The following is an 18,300-nucleotide window of genomic DNA, read 5'->3' on the forward strand; positions in this document are numbered from 1 at the left end:
AATCATTGTTTTAAGTATTAAATAGGATATTAGTTATGCCTGGATCCTTGGACCACATACTTTGGGTAAATCGATGCTTTTTATCAAATTGCCAAGGGTTAGGGCAAAGCCTTAGATATTGCAGGCTTTTTGGATTAAAAATTTAAGGTAAGTCAATATTCCTTATTGATGACTTCAATTTCAGGTAAAACCACTTCAAACGGTAATGATTTTCACTATAACAAAAGTCTCAATTAGATGCTCATGAGTATCACTTAAAACATTTACAGGCTTACTTATGTTTGTTCAAGAGGTGATTATCGTTTTGCTCCTTTAAATTTACCAATAAGTAAGGATTAGAGCACATTTGAACCTATATGCAAGTTATATTATTGTGTATGTTCTTAAAGTTGAAATTATCCCTTGCCGAGGTGGTGGACTTAGTACATTTCACCTATTTTTGCTGCTGATCATATGAAATGGGAGAAATTTTCTATCACTCAAGTATATTAATGAGAGATGTTTTATTGCATCACTACTTTCATTAAATGTTAGATAAAACAAAAATCATATTAACTTCAATATGTAATTCACAGAAAAGAAGAAAGAAAATGCCCATAACATTCATTAATAAAAGCCTTAAAATAAGGCAGATCAAGTACAAAGAGACAAGTTGATTACAAATTGTGAAAACAAAAAAAGAAAAGAAAAAAGACAACCTATTGCTTCATTTTTATTACAAGTTTTTCTTTTGGGTCCTTGGGAGGTTGTGTATTTGCTGCCTTGGAGGACACTTTGGCTTTGTTCTTAGGATCCTCTTTTAGGGGTATGGCGAGAGTTGCCAACACCAGCTCCATGCCTTGTGAAGTTTCTTTTTCCTTTGAGGGGTCCTTTGGAGCAATTGAAGGTAGGTTAGAGCCCTGGGCTACTTCTTTATTGACATCCCGTATCTTTGAAGTGTCTTAAGCCTGTTCTGCCCCCTCTGAAGAAGTGTTGGTTGCAGGAGGAGCTTTGGGAGGGCTGCCTGGAATTTCACCTGCCTCCGAGGACACTGAATCGGCCTTAGAGTCTGAAGAGCTTGAGGGGCGTATAGTTGGGGGGTAGTAGACACTTTTTGCTTTCCTAAGCATGGAAGAAGCCTCAACCCTAGCTTGGTTGAGGGCTTCATCCCATACCAAGGCATAGTAAGTCCTACACACAGCAGAGACCTCAGCCTTAAGGGTGTCTTTAGTCTCGGCCACCCCAACATCATACCTATGCTGCTCAGCTTCATCTTTGGCTTTTTCTGCCTTATCTTTGGCCTTCTCGGCTAGAGCCTTAGCCTTCTCAACCTTCTCCAATTTCTTTTTCAGTGCAGCAATTTGGGTCTTGGAGAAGGCCAGCTGGTTCTCAACACTGCACAGCTGTAGCCTTCGGCTTTCAGCTTGTTTCTCAAAATTTTCAAGGGCAGCTGCTGTGTATTTTCTTTCTTTCTCCTCCTCTTATAGCTTCTTCTTGAGCTTTTGGATGCTCTTCTCGGCCACCTGAAAGGCCTTCACGGCAGTGTTACGCCTTCCTTCCTCATTTTTCATCTGCTGATGGCAGTAGTTGGTCATCTCTTCTACACGGAAAAAGGCTTGAATAGCCTGCCAATGAGATAAACATGGATTAGAAAAAGAAAGTAAAGAAAGCAAATTAAAAAGAAAAAGAAAGGAAGAAGACATACCATGGCAAGATATCTTTTTAAACTAAGGAAAACCTCATATCTCTTCATGTCTTGTAGCTTACCCGTGTCCTCAGGGAGCAACAAAGCCTGCTCCACCGCGTTGGCCACATAGTTGGCTACTTCTCCTTGGAAATTGTAGATGGAGGTATTGGCTAGAAGAGGTTCCCCATTTAGCATTGGGGTAGAAAGCCAGGTTAGGGGCCTGAACTAGGGATCGCTTCTCTTCTCAGCACCCTTCTGCCCCGTTTTGGCTTGTTTAGTTGCCCTCTGAGCCTCGTCCTCACGAGTGGGGAGAGTTTGTCTAGCTCCTACTACCTCTTTCCCTTTTGGCTCTCTTTTCCTGTTTAGGTCGGCCGTTTGGGAAGGCAGGGCGGGTGGAAGAGTGGGTGGCTTAGTCTGGGTAGCCTTCCCAAGTGCATCCCTCCTCGATTAGGACTCTATCAAATCCATCAAACTGGATTTTGGTTTGCGTTGAATCCCCATCTCGTCGAGTATTGGTGAGAATGGTGGGCCAAGATTAGGATGTGAAATTTCCGGGGACAAGGCTTGGTTGAAAACTTCAAACTCATCCTCGGAATTGGGTACTTCAACCACTTCTTCTTCTTCTGTGTTGGTAGGGTGAGACGAAGTGGCTACTTCAGTTGTCTATTGTAGTGGTAGGGCTACCTTTGGTATGCCTTCAAATATGGGCTCTGTAGTGAGCACGCCCTTTGGTTTTGGATCAGGAAGAAGAATGGGCTTTATGGTGAGCGTGTCTTCTAGAACAAGGTCGGGAAGGAGAAAACCTGGAGCCGCTACGCTGATGTGGTGCAGCCAAGGATTTTTCGCCTTAATAACGCACTTAGGCGCTAGGAAACTCTTGGATATCGGGGTGTAACCTAACATTAGGTGGGCTGCCCTAAGTTGACCGTTGGAGTGGACAAAGACCTTGACCTTCAAGATCTTGTCTAAACTCTCCTGGTTTACGAGAACGAAGTTGGAAACAGCAGAGTGTGGGTTTGTAAGATCATCAAGAAAGTCAGGAAGATAACATTAGTGAAATACAAGTCAAAGGAAACCTTAAATACATACAAAAATCAAAGAAAAAGAAGAATGGAATAACTTTGAAATTGTGAATCTAAGCCTAAAGCCCCACCTAGTTTGCCTTCCCTCATCGGACAAGGGAGGCCATCATGCCATTTTCCTGATATAATCAGGAAGTCTTTGTTTAAGCCTTTATTGGAGTCGGGGAGGCATTGAATAAGCCTAACCTCGGGGTATCTAGACTTAAGGTAATACCACTGCTCAGTAAGGTGGTGGAGGTTGTAGATCCAGTTGACATCGTGGTGAGTCAACCCTAAACCCATTTTTTCATTAAGGGTATCTACACACCCTAGTATTCTAAATATATTGGGGGCACATTGGGTAGGAGCTAACATATGGGCCTTAAAGGTAGTCTCTAGTGACAACACCCATAGGGATTCTCATCCCACCTTCTATGAAGGCAATCACTAGGATAACTACTTCTCCCTCTTGCCTATCTGTGTGTCATTGTCCTTCTTTGCAACACCTAGTGCCCATCCCTGGAGGTATCCTATACATCGACCTAAAATTTGCCATCCCCTCCTCGGAGTCTACTAAGCTCTTAAATCTACCCATTTCTAGGAAGGGCTGAGAGAGCTAAAGAGATTGAGAAAGGCGGGTGGAGCCGAGGAGAAAAAGAAAGAATACGAAGAGAAGAAGAATGTATAGAAAATTAAAGAGTAAAAGTTCAAGAAGACTTACAGAAAGAGTAAAGGTGTCCTCGGACAGGTCTTTGGTATTTGTAAGGGCTTAGGTGAGTTGAAAAGGTGTGTAGGTTCAAGGTATGTGCGCTAGAATGGAATGAATGCTAAAGTGAGAGGAGAAGTTGATTTGAGAGGTATTTATATCAAGGAAGAAGCTAGAAGTGGGAAAATTCTTGCTCGATACCTAACAAAAACATTAGCCGTTGGATTTGCATCACGCCGTAGAACGTGGGGAACAAGAGGCTGTAAGAATTTAATGAAGACGCGTCTCGAATACCGTAGCGCCAAAAATGTGCCTTGGGCAGTTAAAAAGGTGTCTTCACCAGCAGAGGTGAGATGCAAGGAGCACAGGGCAACTACAGTGGCATCGAAATCCTCATTTCTTTCCGAGGATCCAAAAAGAAGAATTCGAGGGGCTATTATAGGGCCCTTGGGCTCTGGAGCCCATTATTTGGGTATATAATGGACCTAAAGCCCAAGCTAAGGACTAAAGGCGTCAGAGAGGGGGGTAAATGTTGTCAAAAGTGCCCATGTTGGCAAACAGAGAAGTTAGTTTAGATTATAACGGCCCAGGGGGTTGTGCCGAGGATAAGAGCTCCCTCGGCTAATCGATGCCGAGGTCCGTAGAGATGGTCTGCCATTCGAAGGAACATCACAAAAACATTCAGTTAATATGGATAAACACTATAGGAGCTTAGGACAGAGAAGGGTTCTAAAATATCTAAGGAGAAAACTGCTATCTCCGCATTAAATGCATTGCAGCTAACTCATTGGCCGCATTAATGTAGAGGTGATACCTAAATAGTAGATTTCAATCTTACAGCTACTCCATGAAAACTTATGGGAGGTGCTGATGGGATAAGTATCAACACCAACCTTCTGGCATGCACGTAGAAGATAGGGATGAAAAGGAAAATAAGTATAAAAGAAGGGGGAGGCAACGAGACTAGGGGATAGGAAAATCAGGGAAGAAATACTGTAGCAATCCAGAACCAAATTTGTAACCACATTTAAGAGCACTATATAAGAACTAGTCTCCTCGGACATTGCCGAGGACATTTATTCTTCAGTCTACGCTTGTGTATCTTCATTCTTTCATCACCAACCTACTTAACCTATTGTTCGATTAACTAAATCCCAGTTTTCTAATCCATTTCTCTACAAATTCATTATTTTGAGCTTTTTGGGCCTAAGTCCATTCACATTTTGGACTAAGAATTCAAACCTAGTCCTTACAAATTTTTTTTTTAATTATTAATATTTTATGTTATTAGACAATGCAATTATTTCATTAAATCGTATACATACTACAATATAATAATAGTTGGCTTTATTTATTCTTTACATAATATATCTTCAATTAAATTCTATTACCAATAGTTTACTCTACCTACAATTTTATGGGTTTAGCTTACTTTCAGTACTTTTTTAACTAGATATGTCCTTTTATTTTAAATAACAATGATAAGTGGTAGTGAGTTTTAGTTTTCACATTTTATTTAATTAGTAGGTGACGTGACAGTCTCTCGTTAAAATAAAAGGAGATTCAAGTTAAAAAAGTAATTGAGGTAAACTAAACCCCAATTTTACTACCAACTGTTTCAAGGAATTTCTTTAAAAGAAAAAAAATTGTAAGTAATTTAAAATAAATTTAGTGCCCATTTTAATTGTTTTGATTGAATATCATTATTTTACGTTTTACTATAATTACATTTACACATTACACTCTATTTGCACAAAGTGGCTTAATATATATGAATTTATCACACATACTAAAATTACAAAAAAAAAAATTGTTATGTAAGTCATTAATTCCTAACACGGCAAAGGCCTACAACACCACACCATCAACAAAGACCCATAGACAACAAATTCACAAGGCCAACCAAATGGCTAGAAAGCACCGGCGTGACCCTTCTTTGCCTCCTCTTCCTCCCCATGCCCAAGTGCAATCAATAGCTCTTCAACCAATAGCTTACTCTTTATACCATCATTATGCAAGGAGTATATAGCATTTAAGGGATTATGTTTTGTTCAAAGGAGAAACGTTTTCTTACGTTTGGTATAGTGGAAAATGCAAGTCAACAAAAGGAAAAGGAAAAAAAAAAAAAACGTTTTCCACTTTTTTTTTTTAGTAAAATAGTAATATTAGTGTTTATAACTGAGTTTATAATACATTACATTATCAGAGTATAATTATAAAAAAGCCTAACCTTTATAATTGTAGACTGAGATTATAATGTTTTCCACTTTTTAAGAGTGAAAAAAAAAATGTTTTTCATAACATCATATACTCAATAAATCACCATAAATAAACTGCATAGTCCATACCATTAAAAAGAAGAAGAAGAAGAAGAAGAAGAAGAAATAAACACAAACACACACTTCCAATGGAAGCCTGTCCATATTTTTCTCTCAATAGATCAACCATTGACTACCTGTTGACTTTTTTTCAAATGATAATCAATTATATTTTCACTTAATTTATTTTGCATAAATTTTGAATTTGGGATCTATTTTCCATATGTTGTGCTGCCCAAATTGATTGGATATTGATTGAAATGTGTTGTGTGGATGTGTGCTAAGTCCCACATCGAACATATACTATATTGATATGAGCTTTATTAACAACTATAAGAATTTAAGAAGAGCAATGTTAGTACCAAAATATTTTACATAACTTTTGCCACAATTTGCCATGTAGCAAATTGTAAGTGGTGAAGAAAAAATAGTGGGTCCATATTTCTATCACTTACAACTCGCCATTTAACAAGTTGTGTAAAATATTGTGATATTAGCATTACTCATTTAAGAAACCTCAGTTTTGACTAAAATTATATTAGAGCCAACTCAGTAATCCCATGGGGGCTCAACGACATTGCTCTATTAAGTGGGCCCTAATAAAGATGTTAGAGATATGAATAGAAGAGATTGTGATGCACTAAATTGATTGAATATTGATTATGCGTTAGTCCCATATTGGACATATAGTGAGTTGATCTGGACTTTATTAATAACTATAACGAGTCTCAATTGTCATTTTAGAATATAGCATAGATGTGGTTAGTACTTTTTATTGGAAGATATGATTGTGTGTGGTAGTCCCTAATCATTAATTTGTAAAAATCATATGTGGCACATTACTATTGGAGGGTGTAATTTTATGCCACATCCTTAATGAATTTAAACTCTACTTCTTTCTATATTAAAAAAAAAAAAAAATCTTTAATTTAAACATCCAAATAAAATAAATTAAAAAATCATCATCCATTCTATTTTTTCCATTCCTTTTTATTTCATCATTTTCTTTTCATTCTTTCCTTTTATCAACTATCAGGTATCAAACACCCTGTTAATGTGTTTTTCCCTCCTTGAAAATAAACACTGGCTAAAGCATAAAAAATAAAATGGCGATAACACATGTAGTAACCTCATGCCATCCTGGTCTTTTTCTTTCGTTTTCATTATATATTAGTAGATTATTAGATTAGGTTAGCAATATTTATATTATGAATAAAAAATGGGGAAAATGGACAATCAAAAGAGTTTCTTCAACTGATTCTAAAAAAAAAAAAAAGAGTTTCTTCAACTTGGAATCAAAAGAGTTTCTTCAACTTGTGCGGTTGACAATCAAGCTAGACTGTAGTTTCTTCAACTTGGAATCGAAAGAGTCTAATTTACATTAATTTATGCTGATCTCATTTAGTTGATTTGAATCAACTTCCCCTAGTTATACTCAAATGGAGAAGATAGGCAAGCAGTCTCATAATAGTATATTTATTAGAATATTATTACATTAACGGATATGTAGTGGAAAATTTATTTACTTGACACACTGTGAAACGAAGGATCTAATACTTTCCTGTACAGCTTACATAAAAGATACATACAGAGAACATTTCAACATACACAAAAGACTCTTTCTGAAAGAAGGATCCAAACCTTTATTTTGACTCTAATTTCCACTAAAGATGAGAAGAAGAGGACACTCTTTAAGAATTTTAATGAAATTACAACCATAATTAACAAAAATAGAAAGAAGTTCTGTATCTTCTCATGGTTTAGCAAAAGAGTACTTCAAGGCTTATTGAGTTACCTGCAAGAAGATAGGAATGAGTTTCAGCTAAGTCAATTGCAGGCATACTGAAGATTGCTTGGCAATGCAGCCTTTGAGGTAAACCATATGTGGTGCACACAAAAGGCAAACATCACAAAATCCTCTGCAATACCAGTCATCCAATTTCGAAAGTAAGGCAAGAACCAACCAAATTATGAAAGGTACAGACAAGTATATATATATATATATTAAAGGGTACTTTGAATCAGAAAGAGAATGACACTGATGGGGAATCCATATACTTTAATTGTGAAATGGGCAATGAGTTTACAGGGCCACGATTGTTCTGTTCTATGTTGTCAAATAGTGAGATCATACTGCATATATGCTATGAAGTTAGTTATACACTGTATAAAGACAACAATCAAAGCAAAAATACGTAACAAGAGCAAAGTCAAAAAAGGAAATTACATAAATATTACAATGACCAAGCATATGCGCTTCAGTATTCGAACCAGGCATGCAAAGACAAGCAGAGCCATTCTTTACAGTTAAAGCCACCTGAGCATGCAATGATATCAATTTAATAACTAGTCCAAGTTGCTTTTGCAGCAATAAACAATCACCATCAGATGTAACTTCTATGTATAATAACAATTGTACAGCTATTTGTAAGCAAATGGGATGCCTTTGTACCATGTACAATCCACTCCAGCTACTAGTAGAAAAGTTACAAATTGCATAACATCCATTAGAAAACAATGAGATCAATTATCTTCATTTCTTTTAACCATATTGCATTTCCTCAATTTCATGATTTTTCTAAATACAACCAGGGGTCTGATCAAAGGGTGGACTAGGTATATCAAATGACAAATACAAGTAAAATACATTCACATAATTAATTTACCAAATAAATTTTGAGGAAATCCTTTCTATTGGATTCAAATATAAGAATTGAGATTTTCATGTTGTTTATTCAACAGCAGAACTCTAAGAAGTACTAGGTTATAGTAAGGTAAGTTCCACAAGCTATAGTTTATTATTGTAGTGCATAATCAAGTGAAGAAAATATAAGAGGCTTACACTGAATTATGGCAATTTAACCTCTTTGCAACAGTAGTCAGTTTGGGCTAAAACAGCATTTTCATATCTTTGTCTTCACATTTCACATTTCCTTCAATATCCATGTCTGAACGAGTGCCTGAAGACTTGAATCATGTATCATTCTTGGCTTTAGAAATTATATTGTAGATAGAAATCGATGGTTTTAAACCTGACTCTATCATCGCCTTAAGTAGGACTTCAGCCTCAGTCCACTTCCCATCCTTGCAAAGAACTCCAATAGTTGAACTGTAGGTTGCCATGTTTGGAATTAGTCTACTCTCACCCATTTCTTTAAGCAACCCTAGTGCCCTGTAAGAGCTACCCTCCTTGCAGTACCCAAGAATCAATGTATTATATATCACGTCGTTTGGCTCTAAATGCTTCTCACTCATTGATTTAAACAGCTTTGAGGCTTCCTTCATATTACCTTTCATGCATAACCCATGTATTAAGACACCGTATGTATAAACATCTGGAACCAAACCCGCCTTCTCCATGGAAGAGTATATCTGAAATGCCTTTTCCATGTCATCTGACCGAACAATGGCATCAATTAAAATAGTATATGTCACTTTAGAAGGGGAAATTCCTCTCTCCTCCATCTCCCTAACCAAGTCAGCAGCTTGGACAAAATTTCCAGCTCTACAGAAACCTGCAATTAGAACATTGTATGTCACCAGTGTTGGAGATTGACCAAATGACTTCAAGTGATCAAATAAACTTGAAGCTTTGTCCAACTTTCCAACCTTACAAAACCCATCTATCAGCATGTTACATGTAATTAAATTTGGACTTATACCAACGCTTTTCATTTGATCCACCAACTTCTCAGCCTTCCAAACCCTCCTCTCTCGACACAACCCACCAATCAACGTGTTGTATGTAACAACATTACAAACCACCCCTCTTTCACGCATTTCATCAAACAGTTCAAAAGCTTTACTTGTTCTTCCATCACTACAATATTCATTAATCAAACAATTGTAAGTATATAACTTAGGAAACACCCCATTGTGGTTCATTTCCTCATACAGCTCAAACCCATCCTTCTTTAGCCCTTTCTTGAAAAACCCATTGATCAACACCGTGTAAGTGTATTGATTAGCAACCAAACCAAGCTCTCCCATTTTACAAAACAACTCCTTGGCCCGCTCAATATCTCCATTCTTACAACACCCATCAATCAAAGTAGTGTATATGACAACATTTGGAGACCAACCCATCTCCTCCAACAGAACCAAAAGCTCAAACCCTCTATCCAAATCACCAGCCTCACAACAACCCTTTATCATAATCCCAAAACTATATACATCCATTTCAACCTTACCCTTTGTTTCATTGAAAAGGCACCAAGCTTTCTCAAAACAATTTGAGTTGATAAGAAAACCCAAAAGATTATTAAAAGTGTTTGGTCCAGGCACGAGGCCCTTATCAATCATCTGAGTGAAATAGAAGAGTGCTTGCTCTGTTAATTGACATTGAGCATGGGCATTGATGATTGCTTCGTAAAGGTGAACATTAGTTGAATCTAAAATCAGATTGGTTTGTGTCAAATAGTGGAGAAGGGATGAGGAAGTGAAGGTAGGGGAGGAGATTCGACCAGAGAGTATTTGTTGAATGAGAGACTGAACGTGTGGTAGCATTTTGGAAGAGAGGAGGTGGTGTATGATGAAGGACAAGGATTGGTGAGTGTGTTGGAGGCCTTCGAGTGTTGAGGAGTTGAAGAGTGAGAGAGCTTTTAATGGCGGCCTTTTCACCATTTTTTGGATGAGGACCAGAGCGTTGTGCGTTTGCGACATTTTACCGTTTGTTGTTTGAGGCGTTTGCGGTTGCACTGGGCCAAAACGAAGATTACCCATTGCCGCAAAATATGTAACAAAATGTTCATGTTTTGAAATTATTTAGAGAATAGTTTATGATTTAAACTCGATTTTTTAAAAATCGAGTTTCAATGAAAAACTTGATTTTTACAAAATTCAGTTATAGACAATCAAACTTAAAAAAAAAAAAAATAAATAAAATTCTATTTAAGAAAATGTCCATGTTTAAGACTTAATTTTCTAAAAATTAAGTTTCAATAAAAATTTTTATTTTTAGAAAATTGAGTTATAGGCAATCAAACTAAAAAAAAAAAAAAAAAAAACATGGAACTCGAGTTCCGTGTATTTTTTTTCAAGTAACTCAATTTTCGCCAAATCAAGAAAATCAAATTTCAAAATAGGGGTATTTTTCTAAATAGTTTCAGAATAGAGGCATTTTGTTGGATGTTTTGTGCGAAAGGGGTGTATCCCAATTTTGGCCCACTGGGAGACACCGGTTGGTAATGACTAACTCATTCATGTCACAAAGTTTTTTACAATTTTTCTCATCCTCATTTTTTTTTTTTATAAAGAATAAAAAATTGGAAATACTGAGAGGTGTCTCTTAAGACTCTTACATATTGACATAGAAAATTCAGATTGAAAATTAGAAATACCATTACTTGTAAATTGTAATTGAGCTACTTTTATTAACAACACTTCAATGGTTTTTAAAAGATTGTGAAAAACAATTATGAAAACAACTTTTCTATGGATACAATATTTTTCATAACTTGTATTAATTTTCAAGAAAAAAAAAGTAGATTATGACATTAGACTTATTCTTGTGAAAAATGTTTAAATAGCTATCAATTTTATTACAAAAAGTTTACAAATTAAGGTTGTAATGAATGTGATTGATGGAACTTCAACAATTTAATAAATAAATATTTGAATTACAATTTAATAATGAATGAGACATCAGTTTTTAAGGTTTGTACAATAACATTTGAAGTATTCTATACTCACTCAATATTTATAACTTTTTAGATTTATTTGTGTTGGAATGTAAAGAGGCCACACCATCCACACCATCATTTGAATAGGTTCTAAATCATAAAATAAACTATTAGACTCCCCCTTCTTGGGTCCATGACTTGTTGGAAAGTAAATGAATCAAGTCAAGGCCGAGTACTAGGTTCTGAAACTTTTTTTTTTGGAGAGAGAGATTCAACTTATAACGTCCGCTCTTGATGATATCATCAGACCAAGAGACCAATCAGTTCTTGGTGTAGGCAGGAATTGAACCCTAGATTTCTTATACAACCGTCAAAAATTTTACCAGTTGAGCTTGGTTTGAAAATTTGACAAACCAAGTTGGGCTTATTCACGAACTTTATTAAGTTAGTTAAGTGTAGTGACCTCTAAGTAATATAACACATTTATACTTAAAGCCTAAAACTCTTTTTTTTTTTTTTTTTTTTGAATACTAAGTATTTTTAACACACACATGGGAAGAGGGGAAAATGTTTTTTAAAAGAAACTTAAAGCTTAACTCAGTAACTAATCAATTAATGTTCAAAGATTGAGGTTGAATTTGATTTGGTTGGTTAATGAACAAGTTTGAATTAACATCGCTATGAGTTGAACTCGATCAATATTAGGGCTTCTCTATATGAATGATTTATATATTAACACTCGAGCCACTTAGGCATCGAAAATTATTTTATGTGCCCATTCTATAGAGTGGGCTTCTCAAAAACTCGTGGACAACACAGAAGTGGAATCCACATCTTTGTAAGAGGCTTGCTTCATGGAGAAGTTATAGAAGATTCTTTCTTCGTATGTAGGTATCAAAAAATCTACCATCGATGTTGTGGGTGGTTGGCCTATTTTTCTAAAAAAGTCCCCCCACAAGTAGGCTCACAAAAGAAGAGCTCCACTTAAGAAGAATCTAGACATAAAGGATACTCTAAAAATCCCATTTCGAAGATTATGCTAAGCCTCTAAATCATGACCATACCAAACTTTCTGCAACTAGCTTGAGGAAATTGCGATCAAGATTCGAAGAGACCAGTCAAGCTCTTCAATAACCCTACAATTGAAAATCCATGAATTGTCCTTCAAATAGCCCTCCTCAGGTAGGAGAAGCCCTCCTTGGTCTTGTTCTTGATAGAATCTAGAAAAAGCAAACTGTTCTCTTTGCATTTATTATCATCCTTTGCTAACAACTAACTAACATTAAAGATTGAATGACTTGTTTGGATCATAGGGGAGGGACGAAACCATGCCATAGTCCGACTCCTCACCCTGATAAAAGGAGGGAGGGAGGGGATAGGAACCCCACACTCAATCACCCCCTGGGTTCTTCATCCACTATAAATACCCCCATATCCTAGTCTAAAAGGGGAGGGCGTGGGCTATAGTTTTATCACATAATTACCGAGCAAAGAGACAGATCAACATAGTTTTAAGCGTTTTGAATCCAACTTTAAGTGAGGATTGTAATCTAAAAGGTTTCAAAAGTGGTTTATCCAATGCATTACAAATTATATTGTATTGAGTGAATATTTAGTTTTTTATCCACTAAAGATTCAATAATAAATAATATTCTACAATGCAAGTCGAAAGCCAACTGTAGATCCCATAAGACCATATTTCAATGGCTTTAATAATAAAAGCACACCCGTTTTTAGCTTGTAATTTCACTCTTACTTTTAACTTACCTTCTATTCTATTAGTAAAGAGAGGATGAGATTGGTCGAGGGGTCTCAATTGGAGATAAGATTGAACAAGATTCAAGCTAAGAATAATCCTTAATTCACCATATGCAATCACCTCAAATAAAACTCCCTATGCAACTAATACAAAATTCATATGCAAAATCATCCCAATTGAGTTATTAGGCAGTTTTAACTTGAATAAGAAGATTCAAAATCTGTCTTACAACTCGAAACATGGAGATTATGATTGAATTTTTTTTTTTGTTTCCTAACCCTTATAAGAAGATTATGATTGCTTTCAAGGTGTCGAAAGTTTAAACGACACTCTTCATTGTGATTCTATTCGTTCCTTCCACCTTTGTATGAAAGTTTAAAGTGTGAAAGCCAGAAAGAAAAAGTCTGGGCCAAAAAGTTGGTTTGAAAATGTCCCAGATTCATTGACAAATTTTACACCCGTTAGGAAGTTGAATTCACACATGTAAGTAAGGAATCTAAAAGGAGGAATAAATATTTTCTATGAAAATATGGTGAGGTATCATGTCCATTGTTGTGCTTTTCTGATTTAAAATATAAGTTAACATAAGCTTCGCCGGACAGCAAGCCCCACTTTCTTATCTTTACTCATTAAATATGAAGATGTTTTAGATTATGATTTCAATTTAATCTTTTATTATTTGGGCAATGCCACCTTGTTCTTTGTAATTGGATGAAGTCAATAATTAAGCGGTGATAGCTCCACCATTCCAGCCCCCAGTTTTGTATGAAGCTGCAAATTCTCTATTTACAATATGGATTTATCATTCAAACTTTTGATTATGCCTAATTTCGAATAGAAATTCAGCTTTGGATTTTTTTTCCCTCATGAAATTGATAACTCTTTAATTAATCGAATGCGTCTTATTATAAACAATAGTAACTAATAATGGTTTTCTTCAATCCTACGCTTGCCACCCAAAGTAGTAATCAAAAAGAATTCTAAGCTTGCACCCTTCTTCTAATTATAGAATAAATGGGAACTCATCGAGAAAGGTTTGCTAAAATCTATGCTTGGCTGTGATTCCTGTCAAGTTCTCTTTTTGGTCTATTGACTCTTATTTGGTTAAAATGACTGATCTACTATTATTTATAAAATATATAAAGATCTATCATTAATTGAGAACTCGAGTTTTTTTATGATACTTGAGTTCTATAGAAAGTTTTTGAGTTTTTTCATGATACTTAAGTTCTATAGAAAAATTTTCGAGTTTTTTAAATTTAGAAAATTTTGTATGGAACTCAAGTTCTTGAGTTCCAAAAAAATAACACTTCTAAAACTAATTTGAAGGGTAAATCCATACATATATTTTTGAATGGTAATATTTGACCATTTTGGCCATCTAATCTCCAGTGCCGCCTACGGCTACACGTGCATTCGTTTGCTCTGTTTGCATCCAAGTTCGTTCTGGTTTTGGGTTTGTTTGGTAGCCCTTTTTTACACCGATATATCTTTTTCTGAATATTGTGTTTGTTTATCTTCGAGGGTAAAAAACCAAAGAAAGAGTCAAAAATCTCGTCGGTATAGTATAACGCGTCCTTCCCCATTTCAGAAACGTTGATCACTCCCGCTTTTACCCAAATCACTGCTCAACCGCACCCATCTCCACTTCCTCTTCCACTTTCACACGTCTGTCAAAGCCGGACTACAATCCTATATACTTTCCTACAATCCAAGCGCGTCTCTTCTACACTCTTCGTATACATTAATCAGTATCAGATGGTCCCCACATACTTTTTTACACCGATATATCTTTTTCTGAATATTGTGTTTGTTTATCTTCGAGGGTAAAAAACCAAAGAAAGAGTCAAAAATCTCGTCGGTATAGTATAACGCGTCCTTCCCCATTTCAGAAACGTTGATCACTCCCGCTTTTACCCAAATCACTGCTCAACCGCACCCATCTCCACTTCCTCTTCCACTTTCACACGTCTGTCAAAGCCGGACTACAATCCTATATACTTTCCTACAATCCAAGCGCGTCTCTTCTACACTCTTCGTATACATTAATCAGTATCAGATGGTCCCCACATACCCCTACATCAAGCGCGTGGACCTCCAATTAAGATTTAAACCCTCCACACCTCAGTTCTAGACTTTACCAACTACACCACCTCCTTACTCCATCTCTGACTCACAGCCATGGCAAAGTTTCCAAAATCACAACCCAAACTTGTCCCGCTTCTCCTCCTCCTCCTCCTCTTCTTGTTCTTACTGCGCCACGCCTCCGCTGCTTACTCCATCGGCGTCAACTATGGCACCGTCGCCAACAACCTCCCACCGCCTTCCCAAGTGGCCAACTTCCTCAAAACCCAAACCACCATCGACCGCGTCAAGATCTTCGACGCCAACCCTGACATCCTCAAAGCCTTTGCCAACACCAACATCTCTCTCACCGTCACCGTTGGAAACGGCGAAATTCCAGCCCTTGCCAAGCTCCCCGCCGCCCAGTCCTGGGTGGCTAATAATATCCTCCCATTTCACCCTCAAACCAAAATCAACATCATCGCTGTTGGTAACGAAATCCTCGCCACATCAGATAAGAGCTTAATCGCTCACCTTTTGCCCGCCATGAAAGCTTTGAAGTCGGCCCTGGACTTAGCAAAAGTGACTGATATTCATGTGTCCTCGCCACACTCGCTTGGGATTTTGTCATCTTCGGAGCCACCGAGTTCGGGTCGGTTCAGACGCGGGTACGACAAGCTAATATTCGCTCCGATTCTCGATTTCCACAGGCAAACCAAGTCGCCCTTCTTGGTTAACCCGTACCCGTTCTTCGGCTTCACAGCACGGACTTTAAACTACGCGCTGTTCAAACCGAACGGTGGCGTTTTCGACAACGTCACGGGTTTGAACTACACCAACATGTTCGATGCGCAGCTTGACGCTGTTTACTCGGCGATGAAGAAGGTTGGATATGGTGACGTGGACATTGTCGTTGCCGAAACCGGGTGGCCCTCTGTGGGTGACCCGACCCAACCCGATGTGAACTTGGCCAACGCGTTGTCTTATAATGGGAACCTCGTGAAACACGTGAATTCAGGGAAAGGAACTCCGTTGATGCCAAACAGGACCTTCCCGACTTACATTTTCGCCTTGTTCAACGAAAACCTTAAACCGACCACCTCGGAGCAGAATTACGGGCTGTTCAAGCCGGATTTGACTCCGGTTTACGACGTAGACATTTTAAGGAATAAGCAGGTAACTTTGTTTAATTATTAATTATTAAATAATTGATATTCTTTTCTTTGCCTCTCATAAAAATAATTAATATTCTTAGGACATTTCTGGGATTCCCTAGTATTTTTTAATTTAATTCCATTGTTATTGTCTTTTAAAAGTCTTTAAAAGCTTTGCCTTTTACCATACCCGGCAAGTTAGATTCGTAAAGCATCAACGGTTCGCAATTTAGATATATTGAAAAGTGTGGGCACATTTATCGAATACTAGCTGTTGTCTACAAAGACGGTGCAGTCCTACTTTTTCATTTGACTAAGCTAACTTTTAACATAATCTAACTGTGCCATATGGCCAAGCTAAGTATTGCACGTTTTTTTCTAATTATTATTCTGATCTTTGACGACTCTTGTCGGCTTTAACGTAAATGCATAGACATCTTTTGTGGAATACAGGATGTACTCAGCTTTTTATTCCAGCTATTGACCAAACTAGCCGTTGTAGGTTGCATATTTAATCTTTTACTATGCTAAAATGTGATATCTTTGAAGGGGTATTTCGGTCACAGAAGTTGGATTCTGACACCCCCTTAGATTTAATCAATCGGAATACACATGGGTCATTGGGGCTATCATCATAATTTAATGCTAATGGATCTTGGTACTAAATACAGTAATTTAATCGCGACCGTCAATTGGTAAATGTGTACAGGCACTGGGTCCCAGTCCTACACCTGGTAATGCAACAGGGCCATCATCATCAGGTGGTGTTCCGGAGGGGAATACTACTACATCAACATCAACATGGTGTGTGCCCAAATCAGACGCAAGCGATGAGGCGCTACAGGCGAACATAGACTACGTGTGCAGCACAGGAGTGGACTGTAAACCAATACAAGATGGTGGGCCCTGCTTTAATCCAAACACTGTGAGATCACACGCTTCTTACGCTATGAATGCTTACTATCAAACCTCTGGTCGCCACCAATTTGACTGTGATTTCAACAACACTGGTGTTATCTCCTACACTGACCCCAGTGAGTTTTTTACTCTACGCCAAACCCCTTCAAATTTATGTGTAATTAAAGAGTAATAACAAATTTGGTTGAATATAATTGAATTCAATTGAGGCTCTTAAAAGTGAAATCATTGATGGATTTAATTGAATTTAATTGAGTCTCTTAAAAGTGCAGGATCCTAAGTAGCCGTAGCTAGGTTATGGACATATTTTAAAGGTGCAAAATGTATATCAGTGGTTAGTAAAATTAAAAAAAAAAAAAAAATCAGATAATTGAACTAAAAAAAAAAAAAAAAAAAAAATCAGATAATTGAACGTTAACACATCAAATTTATAAGTTAACAAAAATTGAATTCCTTGAAAAGCTAACGTTGTGTTTGGGTGGGCAGGTTATGAAGCTTGTACGTACAGTTTCCAAGGGAAAAAATTGGAGAGCTCGTTTGCTGGAGGCTCGTTGAAACGTTGTTCCATGGTAAAAATATTTGTTGTATTAGCTTGCTATTTGATACACTCTTTTACTTTCTAATTTGCTGGTTTTTCATTATTGTAATGTGCGTTAAATTTGTTTGGTGCGTGGGGTAGGTATGGTTAGCCTTTTTGGGTTACAACGGTTGGGCACCTGGGAGAATTAAATTATTGCACCAATTATGTTGTTTAGAATTTATTTAATATTTAGTCTCAAGAGATCCTATGTATAGTAAATATTTTTTATAAAAATCTTGCGTTGAATGTTCTACTCTTTCTTTCTTTTTAGAGTAACGCCAGAATACAATTTTTGTCACATCTTATTTACGTGGCGAATTATAAGTGGTTGAGACATGGTCCTCGCATTTTCTTTCTTTTTATATTTCCTTTACTTTGTGTGCCACTTCAAAGTTTAAATGGTACCGAAAGTGAACGTTGGATCTTATAAAAAAGAAAAAAAAGTTTACGTTG

The 18,300-nt window shown here is 36.9% G+C and overlaps 2 protein-coding genes across 3 annotated transcripts; one reads left to right on the top strand and one right to left on the bottom strand.

Moving 5' to 3' along the window:
* Positions 1 to 7,261: 7,261 nt before the first annotated feature.
* Positions 7,262 to 10,449, bottom strand: LOC111995650 (pentatricopeptide repeat-containing protein At4g11690). 2 transcript variants are annotated; one of them, XM_024027569.2, is made up of 2 exons: positions 8,594 to 10,449; positions 7,262 to 7,546 (listed from the first exon to the last, which is right to left on the bottom strand). In XM_024027569.2, exon 1 carries the CDS (start codon positions 10,411 to 10,413, stop codon positions 8,725 to 8,727), a length of 1,689 nt encoding a protein of 562 aa, XP_023883337.2. In that variant the 5' UTR covers positions 10,414 to 10,449; the 3' UTR covers positions 7,262 to 7,546; positions 8,594 to 8,724. The 2 variants fall into 2 exon arrangements, with proteins under 2 accessions (XP_023883337.2, XP_023883336.2); XM_024027568.2 differs by having other exon boundaries at positions 7,262 to 7,670.
* Positions 10,450 to 14,965: 4,516 nt separating this feature from the next.
* LOC111995648 (glucan endo-1,3-beta-glucosidase) lies at positions 14,966 to 18,100 on the top strand. Its single transcript, XM_024027566.2, has 3 exons — positions 14,966 to 16,371; positions 17,059 to 17,383; positions 17,754 to 18,100. The coding sequence occupies exons 1-3, from the start codon at positions 15,313 to 15,315 to the stop codon at positions 17,888 to 17,890; spliced, it is 1,521 nt and encodes a 506-aa protein (XP_023883334.1). The 5' UTR covers positions 14,966 to 15,312; the 3' UTR covers positions 17,891 to 18,100.
* The last annotated feature ends 200 nt before the right edge of the window (positions 18,101 to 18,300 follow it).

The sequence above is a fragment of the Quercus suber genome, unplaced genomic scaffold (assembly GCF_002906115.3).
Source record: "Quercus suber isolate HL8 unplaced genomic scaffold, Cork oak 2.0 scaffold_360, whole genome shotgun sequence".
Classification (NCBI taxonomy): Eukaryota; Viridiplantae; Streptophyta; class Magnoliopsida; order Fagales; family Fagaceae; genus Quercus; species Quercus suber.